The 14,793-nt window shown below is 36.8% G+C and overlaps 1 protein-coding gene across 1 annotated transcript in view; it reads right to left on the bottom strand.

Annotated features, from left to right (window-relative positions):
- The window catches only part of LOC102743860 (fatty acid-binding protein, adipocyte), a 4,984-nt gene extending 2,707 nt beyond the window's left edge, over window positions 1-2,277 (bottom strand). The window contains exon 1 of the mRNA XM_006727137.3: window positions 2,119-2,277. Coding sequence (XP_006727200.1) covers window positions 2,119-2,191 — 73 coding nt within the window. The 5' untranslated portion in view covers window positions 2,192-2,277. The remainder of the gene's footprint in view (window positions 1-2,118) is intronic.
- Window positions 2,278-14,793: the final 12,516 nt, after the last annotated feature.

Raw genomic sequence — 14,793 nt, 5'->3', positions numbered from 1 at the left:
TATATTGCATTATTTGTTTCAGAGGTACAGATCTGAGATTCAACAGTCTTGCACAATTCACAGTGCTTACCAGAGCACATACCCTCCCCAGTGTCTATCACCCAGTCACCCCATCCCTCCCACCCCACCCCCCACACTTGGGTCATCTTGACCTTTCCTTTTTAGAAAACAAAAATCCATAGTCAAAGACAGAATTCTCAAGAGGATTTTTAAAATGAATACAGTTACTCCATTTAAAAATAATCTGTTTGGGTGTACAAAAGTCACATTTCATGGCATTTGCTGCCAAGTTCTATTTTCTTGGCTTTTCCAAATTACTATGAAATGAAGATTTTGATTAATTTCTCCAAAAGGCAAATATGAAAAGAATCACTCTTTTAGTAGGTTTAGAATTCAGTACTTTGATTCTCAATCAATTCAGCTGCAAACCCCTCTTTTAAAAAAGGAACTTTTTTCTTATGTAAGTAAGGTAAGGCATGAACAATTTACAACTTAATGTAGACAGTGGGAACTTGCTGTCACTGCATATGTTATACAGAATTTATGACAGTCGTAGATGTGTTGAATTTCTTAACACATGTACATAAACCTAAGCTACTTCTCTTACTAAAGACTACTTATCTATACCAAAGGTTAGGTAGAGGGGGTAAGAGGGAGAAAAATACTGTACAAAACAAGTGATGCTAAGGCTCTTACTTAGCTACCTGTCTGAAAAATGGCTGCAGGTGGAAAGATATCTGGCTTCATCAAGTCCTGGCTCTGTTACAAAATATAACTTCACATATGTGGAGTGAGTCAGCATAATGAATGGATGCAACATTAAGTATAATTCCAGAATGGCTGACCTTGGGAAAAATCACATTCTCCACGGTCCTTCTTTGACTGATGAAAGTAATACCTGCTAACTGATTGATCATCAGTTAGAGCAACTAATTTCAGGAGATATCTTATTGTCCTTCATTATCCCCAGTGCTTTATAATTTTAAAACACAGTGGTATAAGAATTTAAATATAAATGTTAAAAGTATAAAATGTTCCCCAAAATCAATAGCAAAATAGCCTCAAGTCCTGACATTTCTGTATCAGCACATACCAATTAGTTTACTGAATCATGGTTAGTTGATATTCTAGAAAGTTGGGTCTCTTATGCTGAAGTTCCTAAATTCCCTCCTGTCTATAAACAAGGAAAATAGTGGTACTTACTGGCAAGGAAAATATATATACACTATATGACTTAGGGAAAGGTGAAGTCTTGAGATAGGGAGATTAAATCCTAACCCCTGTAAACCTCCCCCCCTCAAGTTGCTACCCCTGGATACAACCTTATCGTGCATAGGGGTGTGAGGAGAAGGCCTTTCAAGGTAGAAGCTGTCTGAGTGAAAACCAGCCTCCGTACCCGCTTGATTCACCACAGTTATTATCCAGGGAACATTCACATAACACACTGGCAATATTAGCAGAATCTAAAAGCCTAAAAGCCTCCATTATCAAGGAGGAGGTATGTTATGGATATAACATTGTCCTTTTGACTTGATAATCCTATGGCATCCCACATAATTCCTAGTCAAAGAAATATTTAACCCCTTAAGACAACGTATTTTCTGAAATTAAGATTTTGGCTCCCATAAAACAACCACTTTTTAACAGATTGACAGTGAGAAAATGAAATAATTAATATATGTTTACTTTAAAAATTACATTAAAAAGAGAAACATAGTGTGCTTTCAGCTTCAAATAGAAATTATTGAACACTAGGAAATAAATATCATCTTATTTATTTTATATGCAAGAGGGAATGAAAGAGAAACAGGCAAAGAGCCAAGTAAAACAAAGATACCCCAGTTTAGCAGTGAAATAAAATCTTGTCATTTCTGTGGACCATAAAAATTCCAGTTAGACCCTTTTTCATATTGGCTCACCTGTAAGAAACATTAGTTGTGACTTTGATCTAGAATGTCTCTACAAACAAATAATTCTCACTTGCTACTTTTATAGCCTCTGTATGGAAAGCAGCATTTCCTATCTGGCCAATACTTCCAGAATGAAAAGCAGCCATAAGCCTCTCTTCCCCCAGAGAAAAAGTTATAAATCCAGTCACCCCACAACGGAGTTTCTTACCCACTTCTTTCATGTAATCATCAAAGTTTTCACTGGAGATAAGTTTCCAGGTACCCACAAAAGCATCACACATTTTATGAGCTTTCTAGGATTATCTTCAAGATGAGAAAAAGAGCTGTAGCTGTCAGGAAGGTGCTATGACCTTCTTGAGTCCAGATAACTTCCTTTTAAAGATACCCAGATCATGTGATCTTAGGAATAACCAATTGGGGACTGTATCAGATCATTTCCTTCATTACCAGCCTCTGCAATTTTTCCTCTGAGTCATGTTTTTAATAGAAATTTCTCAACTTTGGTTCTCCCTGGCAAATGGTCATTTGACTTAGAGTAAAAATTATTTTTCAGCATTCACAAAATATTTTCAACATTCCTATTTTGAGTTTAATGCTCAGTGCATTGAATTTGTACCTATTATTTCCATACATATTTATCCCAGTGTAGAGTAGGTTAATTATCCCGGGATGAACTTTGACCCCCTTCTCTAGAGTTTCTATTAAAATTACAGTTATGTGGTTCTCTTGAATTAAGGAACCTAAGAATTATCTTACAGATTCTTCAGTAATTGCGAAAGCTATTTGGGACAGCGCTATCTTGGGAATTACTTGCCAATTAAAGCGAAATAAATAATGGCATCTTAAAATACCTCAGATTTCTCATTTCAAATGTTTGGCATGAGTGAAAAAGAAATTATCCATCAGGAATCTGTCAATTTAATTAATAATGACTTAATTTCACTCTTTCCACCCCGTAAATGAGAGCATAGTATGTATTTCCATAGTATTGGGGCCTTAAAAAAAATAGGCCCCCTTCCAAAATATGCTCCTCATGCTGAGAAAATTCAGCCAGTTCCTGAACTATGTTATGAGCTCAAAATTTATCCAGCTCTAAATGGTGTTGCTTTACTTGAAAATGATCAGAAGTGGTGGGTGGCCACACGCTATCAAAATTTTATTTCCTTCTTTTACACAGAGAATAATTCATGAGATTACTTTTCTAAAGTATTCCTGTCTTTCAATCTCCTCCTACACCATCAGAATGATGGAAGGTGTTCATATGTGCATCAAACTACCATGCACATACCCAGATTTTAGAAAAGAAAAAAGAAATAAAAATATTGCATCATGATGAATCACTACACTGTGTACCCTGCTGAGTAGTAGCTGCCGCACATGCCATTGATTCACAGACCCATGTAAGTATCTGGAGGGCTTCCCAGAAATGTTTGAGGCAGAGGATTCTATAAAGGACAGGTTTTTCTGTAGGCAAACAAGTTGCTATAAAGGCCTGATAAAGTCATGTTACAATAGTAAGTTTTAATTGTTGCATTTTTTTAATGGCACGGTAATAATGTTCATCCGCTCTGGACTGTTGCATAGATACATGGATTGTGGGTGATGTACCATTCTGGGTAGACTTGCTATTAAAAATTCATCTGTTTCCCATTGAACAAGTAAATAAAAATGATCAACCTTAATACAGTGATAACTTGACAATGTTCTCAATTAATAATGGTTTGCTTTTTTGTTTTGGCTTGGTTTTGGGTTATCTTTTTTTAAGATTTTCTTAAGAGAAGTTTTAGGTTTACAACAAAATTGAGAGGAAGGTACAAAGATTTCTCATGTACCCTCTGCCCCCACACATTCACAGCCTCTCCCATGATCAACATCACTTACATTTTTTACCAAGGATGAACCTACACTGACACATAATAATCACCCAAAGTCTATAGTTTATGTTAGGATTCACTTTTGATGTTGTATATTCTGTGTGTTTGGACAAAGTATAATGACATGTATCCATCATTATAATATCATAGAGTATTTTCAAAGCCCTAAGAATTCTCTAGGCTCTGCCTATTCATCTCCTTCCCACATCCCTAAGCCCCCAGCCTGTGCAAGCACTGTAATTTTTACTGTCTCCATCATTCTGCCTTTTCCAGAATATAGTTGTGTATGTGGACTTTTCAGATTGGTTTCTTTTACTTAGTAATAGGCATTTAAGTTTCCTCCATGCATTTAAGTCTTCTCATGGCTTCATAACTCATTTCTCATTAATGCTGAAAAATATTCCATTGTCTAGACATATTATAGTTTATGACATTCACCTACTGAAGGACATTTTGATTGTTTCCAAGATTTGGCAATTACGAATAAAGCTGCTATACACATCCACATGCAGGTTCTTGTGTAGACATAAGTTTTCAACTCCTTTGGGTAACTACCAAGGAGCATGATATAGTAAGAGTAGGTTTCATTTTGTAAGGAACCACCAAACTGTCTTTCAAAGTGGCTACACCATTTTGCATTCCCACTAGCAATGAATGAGAGTTCTGTTGCTCCACATCCTCACTAGTATTTGGTGTTATGAGTAGTATAGATTTTGGCCATTCTAATAGGTGTGGAGTGGCATCACATTGCTGTTTTAGTTTGCATTTTCCTGATGGGGTATGATGTGGAGCATCTTTTCATATGCTTATTTGCCCTCTGTATATCTTATTTGGTGAGGTGTCTGTTAAGGTGTTTGGCCCATTTTTAATTGGTTGTTTGTTTTCTTATTGTTGAGTTTTAAGAGTTCTTTGTATATTTTGGATAGTAGTCCTTTATCAGATAATTTTTTGCAAATATTTTCTCCAGCCTTTGAATAATGGCTTACTTTTCAAAATATATGTTGATGCTTTACTTTTAGTAACAAATTGCTTCAGACAGGTTTTCAAATGATTATCACACTTGAATAATATATCATGTATATTTTAACACTGCAATTTAAACATTTTTTTTTTAGAGATGGACTGCCCAAATACTGCAGTCTTTAATCACATGTGGTTCCTGAATACTTGAAATGTGGCTAGTATGACTCAGAAGTTGAATTTTTAATTTTACTTACTTTTAATTAAAATTTAAGAAATGATCCTAAACATGACCACTGGTACTGACCCGTGACACACATAGATATATGTTCTTCTAAAACCATGACAGAAGTACACATATATGTTCCTGGTGAGCAGAGTCCAAACTCCATTAAGGCAGAAGGTTTTATTGTGATTATTTACTGGTGCATACCCAATAACTAAGTATTCAATAAAATTGAATTGAGAGTCCAGTAACACTCCTGTAAAATTACCTCAGGAATATTTCTATGGGCTATTAGCTTCATGTTCCTATGTTAACATATTTAGTGTCTGATCATTGCTGGATAAATGACATTGAAATTTTCTAGAAACAACAACTGGCTCCTTTATTGATTTCATATCAACAAAAATAGTAACCTATGGTATAGGAACTTGGTAACTTAAATAGCAATGAAAGAATTAATATAGAAGAAGGTTGTTGGGTCTACATGAAAAAATTTCACCTTATCAGTTGTGTAGAGTAACAAAGTAAGCTTGCCAGAGTTACTTAAGGGGTTGGTGTCTTTAAAAGCAGCTCAGCTTATGTTCCAAACACATGGGCCATCCTGTGGAATGCTAATATTCTATGAACAAGTCCACTAAGTTATGTATCATATAAGACAGAGATTTCCTTCAAACAAGAAGCTTTCCAGAAATTATTTTTAAGTTTTTTATTTTATTTCCAGTATTAAGTACGGTGTTATATTAATTTCAGGTGTACAACATAGTGATTTAATAATTCTACACATTACTCAGTGCTTATCATGATAAGTGTACTCTTTAATCCCCACCACCTATTTCACTTATTCCCCCACCGACCTCCCCCTCCAGTAATTATCACTTTGTTGTCTATAGTTAAGAGTCTGTTTCTTGGATTGTCTCTCTCTCTCTCTTTTTCCCTTTGTTCATTAGTTTTTTTTTCTTAAATTCCACATATGAGTGAAATCATGTGGTATTTGTCTTTCTCTGACTGACTTATTTTGCTTGACATTATACCCCCCAACTCCATCCACGTTGTTGCAAATGGCAAGATTTCATTCTTTTTTAGGACTGAGTAATATTCCACTATATATACACCACATCTTCTTTCTCTCTTCATCTATCAATGGACACTTGACTGCTTCCATGATTTGACTATTGTAAATAATGCTGCAATAAACATAGAGGTGCATATTTTTTTTTTTGAATTAGTGTTTTTGTAATTTTTCGGTAAATGCCCATACTGTTTTCCACAGTGGCTGCACCAGCTTGCATGGCCACCAACAGTCCACCAGAGTTCCTTTATCTCCACATTCTTACCAACACTTATTGTTTCTTATGTTTTTGACTTTAGCTATTCTGACAGTGTGGGGTGGTATCTCATTGTAGTTTTGACTTGCATTTCCCTGATGATGAATGATGTTGAGCATCTTTTCATATGTCTGTTGGTTATCCATATATCTTCTCTAGAGAAATGTCTGTTCATGTCTTCTGCCCATTCTTAAATTGGATTATATGGTTTGGGGGGGTATGGAGTCATAGAAGTTCTTTATAAATTTTACATGCTAACCCCTTATCAGAAATGTCATTTGCAAATATCTTTTCCCACTCAGTAAGTTGCCTTTTTGTTTTGTTGTTTCCTTTGCTGTGCAGAAGCTTCTTCTTTTGATGCAGTCCCAATGGTTTATTTTTGCTTTGGTTTCCCTTCCCTCGGGAGACATACCCAGAAAAATGTTGCTATTGCCAATGTCAGAGATATTACTACCTGTGTTCTCTTCCAGACTTTTATGGTTTCAGGTCTCACATTTAGGTCTTTCATCCATTTTGAATTTATTTTTGTGTATGGTTTAAGAAAGTGGTCCAGTTTCATTTTTTTGCATGTAGCAACACCATTTGTTGAAGAGACTGTTTTGTTTTTTTTCCTCATTGCATATTCTGGCTTCTTTTGTCAAAGATTAATTGACCATATAATCATGGGTTTATCTCTGGGCTTTCTATCCTGTTCTATTGATCTAAGTGTCTATTTTTCTGTCAGGACCATACTGTTTTGATTACTACAGCTTTGTAGTATAACTTGAAATCTGGAATTGTGATACCTCCAGCTTTTTCTTTAAAAAAGAAGTATTTTATTTATTTATTTTAGAGAGAGAGAGAGAGAGATCAGGGGGAGGAGCAGAGGGAGAGGGACAGGGAGATAATCTCCAGCAGACTCCTCACAGAGTGCAGAACCCAATACAGGGCTCCATCCCAGGACCCTGAGATTATGACCCGAGCTGAAACCAAGAGCTGGACTCTCAACTGACTGAGCCACCCAGGAGCCCCCAGTTTTTCTTTTTCAAGATTGTTTTAGCTATTCGGGGTCTTTTGTGGTTCCATGTAAATTTTAGAGTTATTTGTTCTGGTTCTGTGAAAACTATTATTGGTATTTTGATAGGGATTGCATTAAATCTGTAGATTTCTTTGGGTAATATGAACATTTTAACAATATTTGTTCTTACAATCCACAAGCATGGAATATTTTCCTATTTGTTTTTGTAATCTTCAATTTCTTTCATCAGTGTTTTATAGTTTACAGAGTACGGGTCTTTCACCTTTTTGGTTAAGTTTATTCCTAGGTATTTTATTATTTTTGGTGCAATTATAAATGGGATTGCTTTCTTAATTTCTCTTTCTGTTGCTTCACTATTAGGGTATAGAAATGCAACAGATTTCTGTACATTGATTTTGTACCCTGTGACCTTCCTGAATTCATTTATCAGTTCTAGTAGTTTTTTGGTAGTCTTTTGGGTTTTCTATATATGGTATCATGTCATCTACAAATAATGAAAGTCCTACTTCTCCCTTAGCAATTTGGATGGCTTTTATTTCTTTTTGTTGTCTGATTGCTTGAGCTAGCACTTACAGTACTATGTTGAATAAAAGTGGTCAGCATGGACATCCTTATCCTAGAGGGGGAAAGCTCTCAATTCTTCCCCATTGAATATGATATTCACTGTGGGTTTTTCATATATGTCCTTTATTATGTTGAGGTATATTTCCTCTAACTTTGTTGAGAGTTTTTAATCATGAATGGATGTTGTACTTTGTCAAATGCCTCAATTTTCTGCCTCAATTGAAGTGATCATATGGTTTTTATCCTTTCCCTTACTGATGTATCACATTAATTGATTTGCAAATATTGCACTACCTCTGCATCCCTGGACTAAATCCCACTTGATGGTGATGAATGATTTTTTTAATGTATTGTTGGATTTGGTTTGCTAAAATTTTGTTGAGAACTTTTGCATCTATGTTCATCAGAGATGTTGACCTATAGTTCTCTTTTTTTGTAGTGTCTTTATCTAGTTTTGGGATCAGGGTCATGCTGGCCTCATAGAATGTCCTTCCTTCTTCTTCTGTTTTTTGGAATAGTTTGAGAAGAATAGATAATAACTTTATTTAAATGATTTGGTAGAATTCATCTGTGAAGCAAACTGGTCATGGACTTTTGTTTGTGAGAAGTTCTTTGATTACTAATTCAATTTCATTGCTGATAATCAGTCTGTTCAAATTTTCTATTTCTTCTGATTCAAATGTGGGAGGTTGTATATTTCTAAGAATTTATCCATTTTTTCCTAGGTCAGTTGTTATTTCTCTTCTGTCATTTCTGATTTTGTTCGAATCCTCTCTCTCTCTTTTTTTTTTTTGATGAGTCTGGCTAAAGGTTTGTCAATTTTCCTGGTCTTTTCAAGGAACCATAAACTGTCCAGAAATTTAATCCAAAGACCCATATGTCATATCTTATGTATCTACTTTGCAGTATAACTTGGAATATAAGCAACTGCCTAGTACTTCCATAAATTACCTTCATCTCGGTTCCTAAGACTTAATCTTGCTGCCTGGATAAGATAGAATGTGCCCTCATCAAATAATCAGTATCATTCACCACAGTGTTGGTGGATTGTTATAAGAACAGATGGAATACAATAAGGAGAATCACATTAAAAAACAATTCAACATTATAAGACCTTGGATTCAGCATTCTTTGAAGAATATCTTCCCTGTGTATTAATGAAGAAAATTCAGATTTAACCAAAATTTTGTGGTCATCCTTTCTTGAAAACTAGTAGAAATTATACTGTTAACATTTTCAAATCTTGTTTCATTGTTTAAAACTCATGCTGGCAAAATTTTTTCACAAAACCTTTTTTGGCAAACCTACTATGTCCAAGGCATTGTACTAGGTGCAATGAGGGAACAAAGTAATGAATAAGATGTGATTTCTGGGTGCTTGGGTGGCACAGTCGGTTAGGCCTCTGACTCTTGGTTTCATCGCAGGCCATGATCTCAGGGTCATGGGATCAAGCCCCACATTGGGCTCCACGCTCAGCACCGACTCTGCTTGAGATTCTTTCCCTCTCCCTTTCTCTCCCCCTCTGCCTTCCCCCCTGTACTCATATAATGTGCACAAGATAAGTGATAATCTTCATCCCATCTCCAATCTCTCCTCATTCCTGAGTTCCCCTCACCATCCTAAAATTTATCTCAATCATGACTTAAAGTTCCTTGTACTTTACTTGTTCACCAAATATTTGCTGTATTAATGCATTAATTAACAAAAACAATGAGGTTTGTGTTTAGGCTATGTAATCCTTCTTATTGCTTGTGCATGAGTTTTAAACCAATAAAACCATAGGCTCAAATCTGTGTTTTACAAAGATACAGTGGTACTAGGAAGGGTATATTATAAAGGATAAAGTAAGCAGATGTAATTTCCTTCACAAGGCACGACTTATGGGATGGTGAGGAGCTGAGCAAGGGTAAGAGCAGAGAGATGATGGAAAAGCAGTAGAAGAAAGTGAGGAATGACAGGAAGGGTAGAGGAAGCTCCTTCCTTCTGGAGCAGCCTGGTCCCCATGAACAAAGTACATGGGAGAAAATGTGCCTTTAGCGGTAAAAGGAATTCCCATAGGAACAACTATGTTTTTATTCACAAATATTCAAATAACAACATTAAAATGCATATACCAGACCATACTCTTACTCCAGAGCCATGGAGAAGGGGTGTTCAGTGACTAAAGCCTTCCTTTGCTCTGGAAATGTGGAGACTAGGGATGTGGCCCCAGACCACTCAGTGCTGACTGGGGACAAGCCCTCTCTGGTTCAGGCCGACAGCTTTGCACTTTGCTCCACTATGGACAGCTTCCATGGAATGCCTCCCTCTGACCTTTGCCTGTGTTTATTTCTTTTGGAGGAAATGAGGGTATTTTTTCTGACAATTTTTAAGTTGAAGAGGAAACATACCCAATCTTGGGATAATAAGGAGTAGAGACAAAGCCATGATGAGAGGGTGTGTTTTCACAGAATGTGTGTGATAGGTTAAGAAAGGGTTCATGCCTAGGTTCTCCTTTTATTTTAACAAAGTTCCCATATTAATGTATTGTTATTACCAATGTTTGGGGATTTCTTAGAGCTTTAAGATAAAATGTTGGCAGGTAATTTAGGCATATTTTGTTTGGTTCTCTCCCCCACAGGCTATTGGGAACTTTTAATGTGAGAATTATTTTATATTTCCTATCCTGGGTTTAACAGGCAAAGTAAAGGTAACCTTATTTAGGTTGTGTATCATTCACTGAATATTTGTTCACAGTGACTGATCATTGACACTTTGGTTTCAAATAGTGATGGTTTTGGCAAGAGTGACTAAGCCGGTAGGCTATGCATCAGTTAAAAATGTTGTGGCTAATTATAGATTTGTGTTGTGACTTCAAGGGTGTTATGTAATTTCTTTACCTGCCCTTTTACTCATAAAAGGGACTGTTCTTTCATAGTGTAGCAGGTGCAAGTAGGAACCAACTAAAGAGCTGGCAAAGCACTTTCTGAATGTCGAATGTGTCCTACTCTGTCTTTATTTAATAAAGGAAGCATCATTATGAAGAGCTGCCTGTAGGAAAGTGAAAAAGTGAACCTGGAAGACCAGAAAGGAATGTACACATGAACCAGTTGTGATTATTAGAAGATATCACTAAGAAAATGTCCAGGAGGACAGACAGAAAAACACACACACACACACACACACACATCAGGTTTGTTCTCTTCTTTATGTTCAATTAACATTAAGTTATTCCCTTTTTAATTCCTGGCTATAATTTCCTTGGAGGTAAGTGTTACATTATTCATCCTTGGATACCCTAGGCTTAGCATTCTGTATGACGTGGACGTTCTGTATTGTTCATTGTTGAATTAGGAGGGAATCAATCAGATTGATTTAGATCATATTAAGGCATAAATGACAGGTAATGTTGTAATATTAGTAGAAGTATTTGCATTTTTAAAAATAGATCCTGATTAACCCCTTGAGGTTATTTTTGACAGAGTCAAGGGAAAAATTTCAGGTGTGGGAAATATACAATAGAACAGAAGAACTAGCCTGGCTTCCTCAAGTCATAGTAGTATGTATATACACTGCTACTTGTGCTTCTAAGAACTTTTTTCAACCCACAAGGAATGAGCACACCCTGTGTTTTCGAAACATCTGTTCATAACCTCACTTTTAGCAGTCTCAGCCCACTTATATTTTATATGCTTTTAAAAATTGCACAGACATCATGTGGTTTTAATTACATAAATAGAATGAAATACAAAGGAGGTATTCAGCCACATATTCATCAAATGTCTACAAAGTGTCAGTCACTGTGCTGGACGCTCTGGCATAAAACTGAGGAAGACAAGCAGGGGCAGGCACATGAGGACTCTGAACTTTCTGGAGGGGAGGGCCCGTGCATCTGAAGTGGTCTAGAGTGGCTCTGGCAGACAGTAGGCACAGTTTCTGCTTCACAGAAGGCACTGAAGAAATGACATTTAAGAGAGAGAAGAAGGAAGAGGTCAGGGAGAAGGAGGACTAGAAGAAGAAGGAGAAAAGGGAGAAAGGAAAGAGAGAGTAGGGAAGAGGGAAGAAGGGAAAGAGAAAGGGGATGCTTAGGATGAGCACTCGGGTGCCCCAGGTTGCAGACAAAATGAGAACCATGTGGTAGAATGAAAACACCAGACGGTAGCAGATGCCGCAATAGGGCCCTAACTGTGACCTGACACTGGCAAAGAGACAAAACAGGAGCAGCTCATCCAGGAACAATTCTGATTACAAGGAGACACTGAGTATTCTTTCTAGGAGGTGATCTTGCTGTGGGACTTCTCCCCAGTGAACTCTGATCAAGTAAGAAAGCACACATGTCAGGCATCTGTGAACTCTATTTGCCGTCTAGGTGTTAACTTCCCTCTTGACGAAAATCCTCTCTCACTGGGTGAAATGTGCATTCCTGCGTTCATTCAGTGGCTTGCCAAGATTCTCCAAACCTAGATATTATTATCCCTGCGACAGCATGATTTGATGCTATAAAGACAAATTTATATATCTCTTCCTTATAATCTGTCACTATTCCTTATAATTCTCTCATTATTTTAAAATATTCAGTGAATACCAACATACCTGTGACATTTTCATGGTTGCCATATAAGCAAGTGTTATATCAAAAAAAAAGGTCCAGAACTCTGGAGTTAAGACATATTGAAATCCTGTTTCCACTGTTCACTGGCTTGTGACCTTTGGCAATCTAATTAATTTCTATGGCACTCAGCTTTCTCATCTGTAAAATTGGAAAGCTGTATTTTATGGTATCGGTTAAATTCGCAGTCTTGATGTCAAGTATTTTGCATGTTGCCTAGCATGTACCTCACTCAACATGTGGCAGCTAGTAATGGTGGTGGTGATATAGTCCCAGAAGATAAACCACACACACTTGGGGATGTGAGTTTGGGCTGGGAAGAATTGGAAAATTTTCTCTAATGCAGAATAGCCTTACTCTCAGTTATCTTGGATTTTAGAACTCTCAAAAGGTTGAGTGCTCTCTCCAGCAATGATTCTGGAATGAAAGTTTAGTCTCGGAACCTGAGAAATTCATGAAATCCAAAGAAGTTTTCTTGATATTCATGTTTCAGAGCAAGAATATTTTTTTCTCAAGAGATGATACCATGTTAATGCTCTTCCTCTCACTGTGGAAAATTTTCCTCCACAAATGGAAATATTTTCTTTTTCTTAAAGATTTTATTTATTTGACAGAGAGAGACACAGCAAGAGAGGGAACACAAGCAGGGGGAGTGGGAGAGGGAGAAGCAGGCTTCCCGCCGCACAGGGAGCCCGATGCGGGGCTCGATCCCAGGACCCTGGGATCATGACCTGAGCCGAAGGCAGACGCTTAATGACTGAGCCACCCAGGCGCCCCAAATGGAAATATTTTTAATGCTCTTAAAAAAATGGATATATGCTTGATACAAAAATTCAAGTAATATAGATATAGAGCAGAAAATCATTGTGCCACTGTCTGGATTATCACTTTTAATGATTCCAGGAATATCCTTGCAGTCTTTTTTCTATGCGTGTGTAAGCAAAAATATGGAATATCAGTATGAATTTTTATTAAAGACATTGGATACTATGTCAAGATTTTGTGTATACATACTCTTCCGTAACTTTCATCTTCACTTAGTAATACATCATGGCCATCTCTTTGTGTCAATAAATATAAATACATCTCATTTTTTTTTATTGCTGCCAAGTATTCCATTTGTATGTGTGCCATGTTTTAACAAATAACTCCACTTTTCACTGTTAAAATAATTTTAGTAAACATTCTTGTACATATTTATCTTTGTCTATTTGTGTTGGTATTCCTGTAGAATAAATGCCTAGAGGTAGAGTTGAAGGGCCAGTGGGCATACACATTCTAAATGCTGATACACGTTGTTGAATTGCCCTCTAAGAAGCTTATGCTCTTTAAACTCCCACCAGCAGTGAATGACATCACCTATTTCCTTTCAGAGGAACTGGCTTAAAATGGGGCTTGCTTTCAGTGGGGCTTATCATTTGAAATAGTCAACATGGGCACAAGGTAAATAGATAAGAGAACACAAAGTTGACTACTAGAACCCAGAGCCAGAATGCTATCCAGGGCCTGGTTTATGGTGGCCAGTAGTCACTCAGTACATATTTGGTGACAGACTGAGCATCTGGCTGTCTAACCAAGCTCATCAAGGGCCTGGCTCAAGGAAAGACCAGTAGATGGAATAAAGACAAAGTAACATTATGTACAAACATTAGAATTCAGTCTTCTGCTAAAAAAACAAACAAGTATGAGTGAAGAGCCTGAAGCAACTTCACTTGAGAAGGCTTAGGGGAGATGGTTGGAACTTCTCCAGTTCTGGTCAGAGACAGGTAGAGTGTTCATCTTCCAATTGCCATGTTTTCATATGCTTTCCAAATAAGGAAGCAGGAAAATTACGACTCTGCTTTGGTCGTAACTACTCCCTGGAGGCCCTTGTAAAATATGCTTTTCCCCCTTTGTGCCTTTTGGGTGCCTGAGGATTTGCACTTATAGTTCCCAATGGAGGTGATTTTCTTTATTTTTACGTATAGAAAGCAAGTTGGAAATATTGTATTTTTCTGGGATTAAAAAGAGTTACTTTGATTCTAATTCTCTTAGAATGCTTATTCTCTTTAGTGTATAAATATTAGGGAGTGACTTACACATATTAAAGACCGTGTTGCATGACGGGGTTTATCAGTCAGGGACCTGGGTAGCCAAATCAAATTAAGTGCAAATCTGCAATAAATAAATGATAATATCAAATGGCATATTTAAATAGCATAGGCATTCCTTTAATGTGGAAACAGATAGAGAAAAGCTAGCATAAAATCTGATTTAAAATTTAGGAAACTGGATTGTGTTTCCTAACATTATGACTTCCACGCCTGAGGGTGCACCGCTGGGACCAGT

Source organism: Leptonychotes weddellii, chromosome 4 (assembly GCF_054177405.1).
Source record: "Leptonychotes weddellii isolate Sample4059 chromosome 4, ASM5417740v2, whole genome shotgun sequence".
NCBI classification, from domain to species: Eukaryota; Metazoa; Chordata; class Mammalia; order Carnivora; family Phocidae; genus Leptonychotes; species Leptonychotes weddellii.
This window is presented reverse-complemented; position numbering and strand designations above follow the sequence as displayed.